Source organism: Panicum hallii, chromosome 5, assembly GCF_002211085.1.
Source record: "Panicum hallii strain FIL2 chromosome 5, PHallii_v3.1, whole genome shotgun sequence".
NCBI lineage: Eukaryota > Viridiplantae > Streptophyta > Magnoliopsida > Poales > Poaceae > Panicum > Panicum hallii.
Window position 1 is genome coordinate 17,168,583 of NC_038046.1, and position 16,124 is coordinate 17,184,706.

At 51.0% G+C, this 16,124-nt stretch overlaps 2 protein-coding genes across 2 annotated transcripts; one reads left to right on the plus strand and one right to left on the minus strand.

The window, feature by feature from the left end:
- The first annotated feature begins 10,033 nt into the window (after nucleotides 1-10,033).
- LOC112895852 (histone H2B.1-like) lies at nucleotides 10,034-10,799 on the plus strand. Its single transcript, XM_025963850.1, has one exon. It carries the CDS (start codon nucleotides 10,115-10,117, stop codon nucleotides 10,574-10,576), a length of 462 nt encoding a protein of 153 aa, XP_025819635.1. The 5' UTR covers nucleotides 10,034-10,114; the 3' UTR covers nucleotides 10,577-10,799.
- Nucleotides 10,800-14,123: 3,324 nt separating this feature from the next.
- Nucleotides 14,124-16,016, minus strand: LOC112893247 (NADH dehydrogenase [ubiquinone] iron-sulfur protein 7, mitochondrial-like). Its single transcript, XM_025960460.1, has 2 exons — nucleotides 15,212-16,016; nucleotides 14,124-14,693 (listed from the first exon to the last, which is right to left on the minus strand). Exons 1-2 carry the CDS (start codon nucleotides 15,586-15,588, stop codon nucleotides 14,459-14,461), a joined length of 612 nt encoding a protein of 203 aa, XP_025816245.1. The 5' UTR covers nucleotides 15,589-16,016; the 3' UTR covers nucleotides 14,124-14,458.
- Between the last annotated feature and the right edge of the window lie 108 nt (nucleotides 16,017-16,124).

Sequence of the window (16,124 nt, forward strand, 5' to 3'; positions counted from 1 at the left end):
CACACCTGTGGTCGTGGCCCCATCCCATCCGTAGTAACCTATGGTCCAGCAGATGATGGCTCTATTTCACTCTCATACTGAAGTCAGAGCCCTCACCACCTCCGATCCGGCAACCGGCGGTGACATGGGCTGCCCCGAATCACCGTCGATCACGCTATGGCTAACACTCTCCATATCGGAGTGGCGTGGGTGGCGAACCGTGCTCGCCACACGACACAAACCCATATTTTTTTTGAGATACATACAAACCCATATCTGAATGCACATATCATGTTGCAGACGGCCCATTCTCGGCCCATCTTCCTCTGAAGAAGCCACGGCTGGTGCTATGTTCTTCTTCCTCAAAAAAGAAAGAAAGAAAAAAACTGGTGCTATGTTCTTATCTCGCAGCGGTGGTGTTCTCAGCTTCATGTGTCGGTGTCTGAGATCAAATAGTAACCTCTATCGATGAGAAATGCCATTATCCCGATTTATGACATTTTAAAATTTTGTTATACTGAGAGCAAGAGGCCTGCAAAATTTAGATTATACCGTGCATACCTCAATGGCTTTAGTTTCGATCTTGGGCCCGTGTTTATAACTTCGGCACATGTGTCCGATGGCAATAATGCGTGTGAAGGCCTGTTTGGATCACCCTACTAAAGTTTAGCCAGCCTCCCCAGGGTTCCAAACACATGGACTAAAACAGAACTAAAAGGTTCCAAAACTCTTTAGGGCGTGTTTGGTTCCGAAGGGCTAAACTTTAGCCCTATCGAATCAAAGAAAATCTTATTATTTAGAAGTATTAAATAAAGTTTAATTATAAAACTAATTGCAAAATTTCTGGTCTAATTCGCGAGACGATTCTAATGAGATATATTAATCCATGATTAGCGGATGGTTACTGTGGCATCACTATTGCAAATTATGGATTAATTAGGCTCATTAAATTTATCTCGCGAATTACCACCCATCTATGAAAAAGTTTTGTAAACGGATTTTATTTAGTAGTCCTAAATTATAAGATTCTTTTTTGATGTGACGAGACTAAAGTTTAGTTCTCCGGAACCAAACGGAACCTTAGTCCATTAGTCCCTAAAGGGTGGCTAAAGGGGACTAAAATTCCCACTTTCCGCTCTCCGCCCCTCCCCCCAACCCTATCCACTCGCGCTGTTGCCTCTCCCCTCGCTCTGCTCTCGCCACTACCGCCTCTCGCGCGCTTGCCACTCACGCCGCCCCTCGCACCTCGCCCCCACCTCCACCCCTCGGCCCTCTGCCTACGCCGCCGCATCTCCTCGCGCCTCGCCCTCGCCGCCCCTCGGTCCTCTGCCTCCGCATCCACCTTGGTCGGCGACAGGAATGATTTGGCGGACTTTTTTGCAAGGGATGATAGTGCGCATGGCGTCAACAACGGATACGATTGGTCCGTGTACTCCTAGGCGTCTTCATCAATTCCGACGACCTCCGGCTTGTCTGATGGGCGGGTGGGAATGGAGCACCTCGACCTCAACTCCGAGGTCCAGCTCCTCCCTGGCCTTGAGGCGTACCAGGACCTCCTTTAGCCCGCAGATTCGGTGCTTGCCGGCCCATGGGCTTCCTCCTCTTCGCCGGAAAGGCAGATCCGGTGCCACCACTTTCCGCGCCCCCCGCACGGAGGGAGGTCGCACAAAGACAGGCCGAAAGGCATGCCAAGGTGTGTGCGGAGGAGGTGGCCGTGGCAAAGCATTGACCAGTGGCTTTGGATCTGGCGGCCGCATGTGTGGCTTGATCCCCAACGGCGCAGGAGGTGGCGGCCGTGGGGGATCCATGTCCGATGCCGCAGGCCGCGCCAGTGGCCATGGGATATTCATGTCCCACGATGCATTGGGCGCAATTGGTTTGGGTGCCCGTGGGACATCTATGTCGCGGGGAGGAGGAGGCCTCCATGGAGCCATGCCGCACGGGGCAGTGGGCGGTCGCCAAGGATTGACATCAGCCTAGGCAGAGGAGCTCAACGGCGACGATGAGATGGAGCAAAAAGATGACACCGGCGCTCAAGGCTATCCCCGGGAGGTAAAATTGATTTGTGTCCAACTAGTAGCAAGTTTGTTAGTTTGTTAGCTTAGGTACTTGTTAGTCTGTTAGCTAGTTTGTGCCATATGAATTAGATTTGTTACTTTGTTCTTTGATTGTTCATGTCAAACTGTTGCATGTTATATTTTAATTTTGTTTCATTTAATAGACCAATTTTGACAAGGCAAATTGGTCCGAAGAAAATGCACTCCATTTATATGATGCACCCGTAGAGCAAATTAGGGCAGGCAATTGCCCCAATGGGACAATGTCTACTAGAGGGTACAAGCTAATGAGGGAAAAATATTTGGAATTGTCTGGGCTGAGGCATTCAAGCAAACAATTGAGGAATAGGTGGACTCAACTCAAGAGCCTCTACACATTTTGGTTGATGTTGAATAACCACACAGATTTTGGCCGGGGTCCTCATGGAGAAATTATTGCAAGTGAAAAAACCTGGAAGGAAGCTTGTGCGGTAATTTTGCTAATTGCTCAGTTAATTTGTCATGCTCTCACAATGTTACTTGTGCTAGTTGCAATGTACTTTTGCTAATTGCAAAAATAACCAGAGCGCAAGAAGTTCAAGTACGGGGTCCCTCTCTACATAGACCAAATGGCAGAGATGTTCCATGGTGTCACAGTTGATGGCTCTTCATCTTATGTCCCTGGAGAGATGGACCTAACACGTGGGGATGATGATGGAGTTAACTCTGATGGAGATGGAGATGGAGATGGGGATGGGGATGGGGATGGATTTGAGAACAACCAATGAGCTTGTATAGCCGCAAGAGCGGAAGCAACACTACGGATACAGCATCAAGTCCAAACAAAAAAAGTAAGAGTCCAATGGTCAAGCTGATGAAGGGGCTCATACAAGAGTTCAAGCGTGAAAGAGAGGAATCCAAAATGCTGAAACAACAGTTGACATCTCAACGAGAAAGGGCTCAACAGAGACTTGAAGAGGATATGGCATACTGTCAGAGCCTGGCTATGGAGTGTGGGGCTTCTGAAGAATCGATTGAATTTTGGATGGCATCTAAGTTGTTTGAAAAACAGAGCCAAAGGGCCTTTTTTAAGAACATAAAAATGAAGGAAGCAAGGTTCATGTGGTTGAAGAGGCACTACCAAAACGTGAAGTTATACTAGAACATGAATGTAGTGTTTTATCCTAAGTTTAGCTGATTTATCTTATGAACTTTCTGATGGACTTGTTGTGATCTTGGTTATGTGAACTTGTGATGAACTATCTTGTGAATTAGTGATGATCTTGGTTATGTTTATTTGATTGGTGTGATGCGTTTTGATTGGTATGTTGCTCTTTGATTGGTGTGCATTGTGGTACAATTACTGCATTATTGTGCTGCTCTATGATTTGATGATGTTGTTCCTTTGTTGCATGTTGTGGAATTCCTGTGCAGGAAGATGGCTCGGCTCAGGAGGAGGGCCATGAGGAGGAGTAGGAGGAGGGTCAAGATGAGGTGCAGGAGGGTCAGGGGGAGGTGCAGAAGGAGGGCCAAGAGGAGGTGCAGCAGGAGGGTTCATCTGATGAGGAGGGCTAGGAGGAGGTGGCTGAGGATATATTACTAACTGAACAACTTTTGGAACTGTCTGAGATGAAGAAGAGAAAAATCATTATGGTTGCTTCAATGATTCGTACGTATTACTTTGATACTTACATGAACAAAGCTGCAAGGAGAGTACCTGCAGAGAGTGGATATGATTGGGTATTAAGAACTATAGACAACAGAACATCTTGCTACAATATGTTTAGGATGAGTAGGCCAGTCTTCAATAAACTTCATAATTTGCTTGTGGAGTCATATGGATTAGAGTCCAGTCACAAGATGTCGTCAGTGGAGGCATTAGCGATGTTTTTATGGATTCTTGGTGCCCCTCAATCTACTAGGCAAGCTGAAGATCGTTTTGTGAGGTCAACCGAAACAGATAATTGGAAATTTGAAAAGGTCTTGTCAAGCTAGCAACTGGTATCCTTAGGCCAATAGATCCTGAAGTTAGGACAGTGCATGAAAGGCTACAGTCTCCTCACTTTTCTCCATACTTTGACAATTGCATTGGGGCAATAGATGGAACACATGTACCTATTGTGGTGCCAAGTACAAAGGTAGTTCAACATACATCAAGAAAAAGGTACTCTCAAAATATCTTGGCAATATGTGACTTTGATATGAGATATACCTTTATCGTTGCGGGATGGCCTGGATCAGTTCATGATATGAGGCTGTTCAACGACTCACTTCAAAAATATGGTGACAAGTTTCCACATCCACCTCAAGGTAATGGCAAGATCAATTGTTCATTTTATTTTATTGTTCCAAGATTTTTCATGACTCTTACAACAAGGTTCTCATGTGCAGGGAAATTTTATCTCGTCGACTCGAGCTACCCAAACTGACTGGGATATCTTGCACCGTACAGGGGTACAAAGTATCACATCCCGGAGTTTGTCAAGGCCCGGGGCCAAGAGGTAAAAGGGAGCTATTTAACTATGCACATTCTTCACTTCGAAATGTCATTAAGAGATCTTTTGGAGTATTAAAGATGAAGTGGAGGATTTTATTAGATTTAATGAGTTCCATGCCAAAACAAAGTAAAATAATTGTTGCTTGCACGGCACTCCATAATTTCATTCGTGAAAGTGCTTTGGCGGATTCTGACTTCGACATGTGTGATTGTGATGACGAATACATTCCATTGCCCGAAGCCTCATCTTCTCAAGGAAATGGAACTAATCCCCGTCATGGAGATGAAGATCGAACCATGAATCAATTTCGGGATTGGATAGCCGATGGTTTGTTCAATAGGGCATAGATGTAACTTTTTGCTGTTTGGAACTTCTGGACAATGTAATTCGTAATTTTGAGCTGTACATTTCAATTTGTTGGACATATTTGTAATTTGTAATTTGTGGACATCATAATGGAATCGCAATGCTCAAGCCAGCGCACAAGCACAGCCATGGAACAGAGCATGGCCGACGCTCGGCGCAACGGACCAGCTTTGGCAAGACCAGGGGCAGCAGACCAGAGGTATCATGACCTTTTTATGAGTGCTTTAATGGCCTTTAGTCCCAGCTTCCAAACAGGGTAGGGACTGTCCCCGCGCCACGTAGGTGGAGGTGGCCGAGCCGGCCAGCCATGAACTTCAGGCTCCCAAAGCCGATGGCCTGGTTACCTGGGCCCGCCGGCGCTACCAACGGTAAACTTCACGCTCCCGAAGCAGATGGAGCCTCTGCTGACTCCAGCCATAGCGTGACGCCGTGGGCCGCCATCGAGCGATCACGTGGCGGTGAGAGTGCGCGACTTCCCCTACCTAGCTGCCAACTATCGGTGTTTCGATCACCGGCTAGTAGTTTGTGCTGTGCTTCGTAGTGGCTCGATGGCTAACAATCGAAGGCAAGGATTTAGACTGGTTCGGGCGAATGCCCTACGTCTAGTATGGGGTGGTTCACTTCGTGTTCCTCATATTCGAATGCTGGGTGACGCGAAGTAGCCAAAGAGGGTGGCCAGCCCTGCTGATCAAACGTTCGTCATCGCTCGACAAGGGGAAGGGTGCCAAGGCCAAGCCGTCACGGTTCCCGCATTGCTTGCGGCCTCGCCGACGTCGGCGGCTAGTGCCAGAGCCGTTCGCCGCAGGAATCGGCAAGGCACTCACCGGTGGAACCATGGCAGCACACGAGGGGGGTGCACGGGAGACTGACCGCCAGACCGGACCAAGGCGAGGAACTATTGGCGGGGCAAAGCGCCGAGCCGGGCAGTTGTAGGAGCGGTGACCCGTGGCTCGACACCGGAAGCACTGAGTGGAGGATTGGCAGGACGCAGTCCGGTGCCGAGGAGAGAAACAATTGAAACACCGTCCCTGGAGGTCGACCGGGACAAAAGCGACGCAACTGGCTGGCAAGGCGCTGGAGCTCCTTGCGCGTGCGTGAAAGGATCTTGAGATGCCTAGAGGGGGGGGGGGTGAATAGGCATACCTGAAAAACCTGAAAAATTCTTCACAGCAATTAAATGTGTCAGAACTTCCGACACTAGACCGGAACTTCCGACAAAACTAAAGTTCGTATAAGAAATTCAAAATTAAACTTGAAATTGCAGAACCTGGTTGAATCCAAAGTTGCACAATGATACTAGGAGACTATTGCAGGTGATCTTTGTAAGCACAACAACTCGAGTACGTAGATCGGCAGAAAACAAACTCTAGGTTAATAGGAACTAAATAAATGCAATAACCACAAGACACAAGAGATTTATTCCTAAAGTTCACTTCCACTAAGGAAGCTACGTCTCCATTGAGGAGCTCATAAAGAGCCGGGTCTTCCACTAACCCTTTACCTCACTCAATCAACCACAAAGGAGGATTGAGTCACCTACTATGAAATCCACAAAGGATAGGGTAATACAAACTTCCCGAGCCGCACATACACGAGAGGACTCTCCACGGGCGACACCAAACTGTCTAGAAGCAAGCTTCAAGAGTAACAAACGTGAATCGAAGGATGAAGATGCTTCAAGTGCTCTTGAGATGAACTTGGCTGCCCTTTCACTTAAAAGGTTGAGTCTCACACCTCAATCTTGCTCTCACTCGAGCTCTAGCTCAAATCAACTAAAGGATTAGCTCAAAGAGGGATTGGGAGTTGTAGTAAATGCTCTTGGAGGTGTTTGTCTCGGGTCGGGTTAGGTCAGCAGCAAGTGAAGGGGGCTAAGGGGGTATAAATACCCAAGCCCCAAAAACTAGCCGTTAGTGCACTAGTTAAGTGATTGTTAAAACTTCCAACACAGGGTCGGAACTTCCGACCAATTAAAAACAGCTGCCCGAGGACCCCTTGTCAGAAGAATCCCGCTTCTTCCGACAAGTGTCGGAACTTCCAACCTAGGGTCGGAACTTCCGACACACACTGAAACAGTCAGAAAATTAGGTGCACAAGTGTGTGATTTATGTCTCTCCTTGATGGTTAGCATCTCAAATAAGCACTTTGACACCTTCATGCTATCCATTCGCATCCGTTTTAATAGTGTTTTCTAAACTCAAAATCATAAAAGATCTTCTTTTAAGTCCACCACCATCCTTTAAGCAAATTTAGTGTCTTTTCTTACTTTTTTTCATTTTATTGAATTTTAACCTGTCCATAACTCGATAAACTCATTAGCTCCTTAATTTTGTATGTCATCAATACCAAACCCACTTAGGGGGCTAAATGCACTTTCAGTGCGCCAACTAACCGCCGTGTGACAGCCCTCCTCGTCCGGGCCAGACTGCAGGGGTAGCGGTCGGGAGGCGATAGGCCGCAGCATGACCCGGGGGGAGAAATCGCCGTCGGAACTCACCTTGGGTGCCGGGGAAGAGTTCGCCGGGGCCACATCGGCGCAGCCAGAAGAACGTCCTTGATTGATAACGGGGATGCGCCGCTGCCGGACTTCCCAGAAGGCGGGGTATCATGACACCAGCACAGGGCCTTACTACGCCCAGTTGCAGCACTAGGAAGGGCCCCCGACACCGGCGGGGAGGAGGAAGGGGAGGTGGCTGCCGGGCTCGGAGTGAGCGACGGCGTGGGGCTAGTGGAGTGGGCGATGGTGTCGGGGTGGGTGGAAGGGAGGGGAGGGAGCAGGGGAGGCGAGAGGGCCGCCATCCTTCGTGGTTGTCCTCTTCTAATTTATCCTCTTCAACGCTGGCTGTTTCGCACTTCTCAGCAACAAAATTAGCCAACTCCCCAACTAAAGTTTAGACCATTAGCCCTCCAAACCTAGCTAACGAGGGCTAATTTCTAGCAGCGGATAGCAAAATACCAAAATACACTTGTCAAATCCTATCATCTCGCAACACATGCTTAGTATAGAGGTATAAACGACTTTTCACAGTACAACAACTGAAGTTTAGTCGATGCATCCAAACAGGATAGGACTAATTTTAGCCAACTAAAGTTTAGACATCTTTCCCTTCCTCCCGTTCTCGAGCTTGGTGTTCCATCCAGTGGAACTCATGGCGATAGTTGCTTAGCGAGGAGGCAGATCCAGGTCACCCTGGGCCAAATCCAGTCACTCCCCTACCGGATCTGTTCTCCCGAGGCTTTGGTGGCATGGTACCTTGTTGCAAGCGCGAGCTGCCATAGGGCTCAAGCAGCAAGGTGCTGGCGGAGGCCTAGGTTGGGGCTCCAGCTGTTGTAGGCCTGGAGTGGTGCCTTGCTCCATGAGCGAGCCGCCAAGAGTTGAAGCAGCAAGGTGCCGCTCCTCGCCCCGATCGTAGTGGTCGCAGTGCCGCGGCGTAGAGGCCCAGGATGGAACTTTTGGGTTGGTGCTCCAATCCAGTGGCTGCAGTTGCTCGTGGTTTCAACCGGCTGCCCAACAAGCTTCCTCCACCACCGCACCTTGTTGTGTGTGCGAGCCGCCAAGGGCTCAAGCAGCAAGGTGTATCTGACATGGTTGGGCCTGGGTGCAACTGTGGGCTCAGGCTCGATGGAGCTTGCGCGTTATCAAGCATGGCCGATGTGGTTTGACCTTGCGGTTGTAGGATTCCATGAGCTACAAGCGAAAGCTATGCCTGATCTTGTTGGGCTAACGACATCGACACATTTGGGCGCCGCTCACCTTTTTGGAGGCGTCGTCACGTCGCTCTCCTCCCATGGGAACTGCAAGTTCCTCCAGATGAAAATCCAATTCCGGTTCTACCTGATCAGTGGCGGTGGCGTCAATGACGTTGTATCCTACCTGTAAGCGTCGCCGTGGAGGTAACTCATTGGTTCCGCACAAAGTTCTTTACAAGGCTCATGGCTAAAATCCTCTTGATGATTGCACAAGCTGATTGCTTGCGAGCGCTTGCTACCAGTGGCTTAGCCCTGTCGTCATCCATTTCCTTGATTGCTTTGTCTCACCAAATGCCGGGTTGCGAGACCATGATCCCCTCTCTTGAATATTCTCGCTCTTGTGTCATCAACCCTCCCCTTTAGGGATTCCTCCCCTCAAATGGTATTGGCGGGCGATGATTGGATTCTGGATGTGCACAAATCACGGATGTTGTCTGTTGGGATCAACTTTGAGCTTCACACTCCCCTATGTTGTTGGTGGTGTGAATGTTCTTCACCTCTCATCTTCCCCTCAGCTGTACTCTTCAATCCTGCCAGGACGACCATGTATTTGGTGCCATGCACTCTTCATTACCGGCTTGCCGGCATCCGTGGTAAATCAATTCAGGTTTGCCCCCATTTCCACTAAAAAAAACCTTTAGCTTTAGCCCATCCAGATGAAAACAGGTTCTTAGCCTAGTTTGTATATATTTTTTTATTAAGAATCTCCTTTGTTAATGTAGTTTCTAGAGAACCATGGTATTTTGAATCTACAGTTTAAAATTATCATTTAAATGCTACCAACTTGTATAGAACCAAACTGCAGTTTTTACAAATGAGAGGAAAAATTGGGCATATGTTTGGATGCATGGTTCTTTTAGAGTTTTGGAGGACTACCACGTTTTCTGGAAAAGAAAAACAACTACGGTATCGGAAAGGTTTTGGGGTGCTTGAGTGTACTCCATTTTTTTTATAAAACCCCTGTTTTCCTAACATCATAATATTTCTAGACTTTCAGAAAACTCGCGACAGAATTTCTAGACACAAAATTCCCACTAGTGACTAGTACATCACTAGCAAACAATGTGATTTTTACAACCGCCGGTGGAGAGATCGCGGTGCATTCCGAGTTCCCCTCAAATCCGTTTCTTCTCGAGAACCACCGACGAAAAACTTCGTCACCGACAGATGGGGCCCGCGTCCAAACCCACCGCGAAAGAGGCCCGCCCCGCCTCCGCGCGCCCCCTCCCGGCCACGCTCTGACCACGTCAGCAATCCGCGTCGAAACCCATCGCAGCCCAGCGCTAGCAGCGGCGCCAACGCCCCACGCCCCTCCACGTCATCGATCCGCGGCTCCTACCCCTGCACCAATCAGCGCCCGCCTCTCCTGGCCTATAAACCGCTCGCACCGCTCTCCTCTTCTCTACACCTCACAGCGATCGAATCCAAGCATCCCCTTCCCCCAAACACCACCGCGCCGCGAGCCCCAGAGCAGCCGCAGCACCACCGATGGCGCCCAAGGCGGAGAAGAAGCCGGCGGCGAAGAAGCCCGCGGAGGAGGAGCCCGCGGCCGAGAAGGCCGAGAAGGCCCCGGCGGGGAAGAAGCCCAAGGCGGAGAAGCGCCTCCCCGCGGGCAAGTCCAGCGCCGGCAAGGACGGCGAGGGCAAGAAGGGCAAGAAGAAGGCCAAGAAGAGCGTCGAGACCTACAAGATCTACATCTTCAAGGTGCTCAAGCAGGTGCACCCGGACATCGGCATCTCCTCCAAGGCCATGTCCATCATGAACTCCTTCATCAACGACATCTTCGAGAAGCTCGCCGGCGAGGCCGCCAAGCTCGCCCGCTACAACAAGAAGCCCACTATCACCTCCCGCGAGATCCAGACCTCCGTCCGCCTTGTCCTCCCCGGGGAGCTCGCCAAGCACGCTGTCTCCGAGGGCACCAAGGCCGTTACCAAGTTCACCTCGTCTTAGTTAGGTTTGCCGCCTCTGGTGGTGCCAGTACTAGTTCGGTTGGGTGGTGCTGCTAGTCCTGGCTCCCTCGGTTTAAATTATCTGGTAGCTGTAGTATTGTCTTCAGCAAAATCGAATGGAAATGGATGGTTAGTGTGTAGTTGTATGAACGAATTGTGTACCTAATGGATCTGGAGCATCAATGGTGCTTGTTCTATTAACTTCGTTCCTCTGTTCACTGTTATGACTCTGATTTGCTATGCTTGTTGGTTGCTTTATGTGGCGAACTAAATGACAATTCTGGCTCAGAAGTGATGTGCTTGCTAGTTGCATTCAGAAGTGTATGCTGTCTGGCCACTGCTCCTGTCGTGTTGTGAAGCATTTTTTGACATCTGTTGTACAATTGCTTGACTTTTGCCATATTTGATGTTCCAGAGAACATAACTCTGCTAACTGAAATGTACCACATGTGGCTTCGGTTATTTAGGGGGAATCATTTACCATAGCGGATGCTTATTTCTTGCTGTTTCGAAAGCCTGCAGCATAGAGGCTTCTCTTTCTGTTCCTTATCTATGCATAGAGGTTATTAACTTCGGTCCTCTGTTCACTGTTATGACTCTGATTTGCTATGCTTGTTTGTTGCTTTATGTGGTGAACTAAATGACAATTCTGGCTCAGAAGTGATGTGCTTACTAGTTGCATTATTGCATACTTTGAGATTTCTGTAGTGCTTTGAGATGTGAAATTTCTGGAGTAATTATTGTATCTGTTGTCGATTGCCATGTCTTCTGCATTTGTAGGTTCATAACATGCTTGGGTATTTCTGCTTGGATCCTAAAACATCTGTATGGATGGTTGTCTGGACAGGAGAAATGCTTGTCATTTTCAGTTAAACAGCTTTGTGAAGGCTAAAAGTATATTTGGGCATCATTTCTATAGTGAATTCTTGAGTATGTTCAATAAGCTTGTGTAGGCTGTCTGGCCACTGCTCCAGTGTTGTTGTGAAGCATCTTCTGGCATCTATTGTACAATTGCACCACCGGGATGCTTATTTCTTGCTGCTTGGAATGCCTTCTGCATAGAGGCTTCTCTTTCTGTTCCTTATCTATGCTAACTGAAATTACTGGAGATACAGAAAGGTTAGCCGGCAAAAATGAAATGTGCATCTTTCCCGACCTTCAGCTCTGATTGTTTACTTCTCTTGAAATTTTCGTATTGATGTTTCTGTCTCTTGATGCACTCCTGTTCTGATCAGCTTCCTGGTTATTTTATCACATGCAATTCCATGCCTACACCCAGCACTGGGGTTCTCAGTGGTGTCACTTGGAGCCAGTGGCGGACGCAGGACGACAAACTAGGTGGGGCGAAAAAGACCGGTCACGACAATCTCCTTATTTACCTGTACAAACAATAACAAAATTAGAGCTGCTCTAATTACGTAAACGTGAGGCTGCGAGGAAATAATCTAACCTCGATCGCGGATTGGGGTCGACGGACGGCGATCCGCTGTGAATTGTGCTGAATTGGGGAGATTCAGTGCCTTTTTTTTTTTGGGGGGGGGGGGCGCTCGAGCGGGCGGGGGGGGGGGGGGGGGGGGTCTTCTGCAGGCGGGCGCCCGGCGGCGCTCGACCGGGGGTGGTGGTGGGGGGGCCTCCTGCGGGCGGGCGCTCGGCGGCACTCGACCGGGTGGGGGGGGGGGGGGGGGGCGCTCCTGCGGGCCCCTCGGGCGGGGCGGGCGGCGCCGGGGGGGAGGGGCCCTCCGCACGGGCGGCGCTCGGCGGGGGCGGGGGGGGGGGGGTGCTCCAGCGGGCGGGACGGGCGGCGCTGGAGGGGGGGGCCTCGGGCGGGGCAGGCGGCGCGGGGGGGGGGGGGGGGGGCTCTCCGCGCGGGCGGCGCTTGGCGGGGGCAGGGGGCTCTGCGTGCTCGGCGGCGGAGCGGGGGGGGGGGGGCGGGGGTCGGGGGGAGTCCGGGAGTGGGCGGGGGCGGGGGGTTTGGGGCCGGGCTGGCTGGGTGGGGGGTGGGGCGGGGGGCGAAGCGCCGCCGGATGGTGGGCCGAGGATGGGCCGTGGGCGGGACCGCGGGAAAGAAGTGGGCCGGGTGGTCTGCTGGGCCAAATTTAGCACCAGAGCCTGTTTCGCCCCACCTAATGTTTAATTTTTTCCTAACTTTGCAGTGCACTATAAAAGGATCTCAAAATTTGAGGTGGGGCGATGGCCCACCTTGCCCCCACTGTGGGTCCGCCCCTGGCTGGGGGCGGCGGGTGTCCCGTGCGCTGCGCGGGGAAGGCGGAGGGAGGAGGAGGGCCAAACAGAGACGAGGCTATCTGGCCGCCTGGGGCCCGCTGATAGGTGGGGCCACGGAGACAGTGGGTACTGGGTAGTCTGCCGTCTGAAGTCTGAACCAGTGCCCGCGGGAAATGGGCATCACGTTTTTTTTATACTATAAGCGGGGTAGTACTAAACGAGTTTTTTTTTGAATTTTTTTGCATGCTGATCTGGCTTGCAAGTGGCAGTGGCGTTCTTTTTGTCTAGCCCCAAGCAATTTCGTAGAGCCTTGTTGGCCACAAAACCTCAATTGTTGAAATCACATACAACAAACTTAAAGAACATATATGGAAAGCTAAAACCCCAAAACCTTGTTTGCCTCTGCATCTTCATTGAGAAGACAGGCTAATCATCGAATCCTATATTCAAACCAGCCTGTCACATCACTCCCACATTAAAACTCAACGGTAAACACAACGCAGATAAGTACGGCCGCACTAGTCATAATCATAAGAAGCTAGCACTGGGGCAGGCTATTTGGTAAACAAATCAACAGCAAACAGTCCGGCATTGAGATCACGGGGTACGGAGCACACAACGAATCTCCCCCATCAGGTTCTCAGATGGGGACGAGAATACGAGGAGGAGGACAAGGACGGAGATCGAATCCACGAACCTGGCGAGGCGGGTGTAGAATAGCTGCTTGGAGAGCTCCTGGCACTTCTCGATGGTGGGTGGCTCCACGACGTACTTCTTGTTCTTCTCGACGAGCGCCCGCTGGTACGCGCACCCGTGCTTCGCAGCGAACCGCGTCGCCTCGCACGCCTTCGCCTGCAGCTGCGCCAGCCTCGACGGCAGAGCCATGGATCTACTCCGGCTGGGACGCGGGTCCTGCGGCGGGGCACAAGCGGGTTCGTTACAGTGTGGTGAGATCGCGAGAGGCCGAGAAGAACCCCGCGTTGATTCGCTCGACTGGGATGGGGTTCACCTCTTGCCCTTGGGAACAGATCGGCGGGGGAGAGGCGATCGGGGAGGACGGCGGCGCGGGCTCGTTTCCGGGTTCGTGCCTGTGCAGTGCAGCTGTGCTGTCCTGGGGGGCGGATTCAGGAGGCAAGTGTAGGTGGAGCCCAGTAATTGCCGGGGTTTTTTTTTTGGCTTGGGGAAGAGGTCAATGCGATACGGCGAAGGAAGATTTCTTTTCCATCTACGCATGGGTGAGGGTGATTTGCATCAACATTTGGAGCATGTAAATTCCCAACAGCTACGCGAGCCAATTACTCGGTTCAAGAATATAATCTCCGAAGTTCGAAATTGCAGGAGTGCTCAGGATTACTTTTCTGTTTTGAGGAATACTCAGGATTACCGGTCATGACCAATTTGTTGCCCAAGAATCTCCATACAATCAGATCTCATCACAGAACAGCACATTACAACCTCTAGCGTAACACACGAACACTAACAAAGCAGCAACATTCCACCACTAGGTGTTTCGTTGTTTGTCCAGAGACTGCGGGCCAGGCCCGGGGTTCAGCACACCAGTTCCATGCTCACGTCCGCACTTCTCAGACGACTAGCCTAGGTCGCACAGACTCTTGGGACACAACAGCTAGGCGAGAATTCAGAGAGACCGCGCCGGCAGTTACTTGGTCCACCAGTGGAGGAAATCCTTGCGCCTGTTGATCTTCTTCTGCAGCTGAAGAACGCCGTATAGCAGAGCTTCGGCGGTCGGCGGGCATCCAGGGACGTAGATGTCCACGGGGACGATCCGGTCGCACCCCCGCACAACGGAGTAGGAGTAGTGGTAGTATCCGCCGCCGTTGGCGCAGCTGCCCATCGAAATAACCCAGCGGGGCTCTGGCATCTGGTCATAGACTCTGCAGGAGAACCAACAAAGATGAAAACGTCAGCACTGCTGGGGAACCACAAGCTGGTAAGATTGTATTGTAAGAAGCAGGAACAATCTCAGCGGAAATGGCCTCAACATCAAAGAAGATTTTGACTCAGGCAGAATCCATGAGGAATTTCTCTGTTTTGATATCTCTACTAAGACATTGCAAATACCAGTGATTGTGCTGGACGAGAAGTCGAGAGCATAAGCCTTGCCAGAGCAAGGAAACGTGTGAAAGAAACACAATGGGAATTTTTCTTCAAGTTACTGACGACTGACACTATCGTCTTTCAACTAACAGAAGGAAACAGGACTGGGACTAATGATCACTGTTCACTGAATTAAGAAATCAAACGGCCGCACTGCCGATATCTAACTAGAATAACATAGAGCTGTTCTTATTCAGGCCAAAATAAAATCAACAAAATCACACAAGTCTCAAGTCTGTATGATCTACGTAAGCGAACAGTAAGACAAAGGTTAGGTGTAGCAAACAAAAATTACTTGCGAAGCGCGGGCGCCATCTTGTTGGTGAGCGTGCCGGCGACGATCATGCAGTCGGACTGGCGCGGCGAGGGGCGGAAGATGACGCCGAAGCGGTCGAAGTCGTAGCGGGAGGCGCCGGCGTGCATCATCTCGACGGCGCAGCAGGCGAGCCCGAACGTCATGGGCCAGATCGAGCCCCGCCGCGCCCAGTTCATGAGGTCATCCACCTTGGAGACCACGAACTCCGCCGCCTTCGACATCGGCGCCGGGGGCGGCGCCCCGCCGTATGGCGCCGGGCGGGTGGCCGCCGCGGACGAGGCGGCGGCGGCGGCGGAGTAGGCGCGCGGGGAGGCGGAGAGGAGCGCCAGCCGCGCCGTACGCGGGAGGAGCGCCATGGTGATCGGGCGGGGACCTGGAGGCGAGGAGACGGGGCGCGGTGGCCGGTGGGTTCGCCCGCCGAGTTGACGATGCAGGTGAGCTGGTGCGGTGCGGCGCGTGGCAGCGACACGAGCGCGACCTGTGGGTGGGAGGCAGACACGGCTGATATGGACGCGATCAGGCGGTGCTAGCTACAAGGTCGGTTTGAGGTGAGGGAGACGTAGGCACGAGCAGCGTGGTGCGTCACGCGTGCCGTGTACACGACTTGTTTGTCGAGCCACCTGATGAGGAACGAACAAGGATCACGTCTCCGAACGCACCGCGGCGATATCCCACTCCCATGCCCCCTCTGACCCAGAACAGTATTTGTCGTTCAGTAGTAAGTATTTCAAATAGAAACAACCATAGTCTATTGTTCCATTTGGATGCAAATGCTAATGGATAAAAGTGCTAAATTTAGCCCTAGCTCATCTAAATAGAAGTGCTAATGGAGCAGACTAAACTTTAGTTAAGATTTAAAAACTTTAGCATATACATAAATGCTAATATATGC

Bases quoted from the DNA above. Each gene is read 5' to 3' on its own strand.
- LOC112895852 (XM_025963850.1), top strand. From the start codon at position 10,115: ATGGCGCCCAAGGCGGAGAAGAAGCCGGCGGCGAAGAAGCCCGCGGAG.
- LOC112893247 (XM_025960460.1), bottom strand. From the start codon at position 15,588: ATGGCGCTCCTCCCGCGTACGGCGCGGCTGGCGCTCCTCTCCGCCTCC. The intron at 14,694-15,211 runs GTAATTTTTGTT...GTTCTCCTGCAG, and splicing joins ATGGCGCCCGCGCTTCGCAA to AGTCTATGACCAGATGCCAG.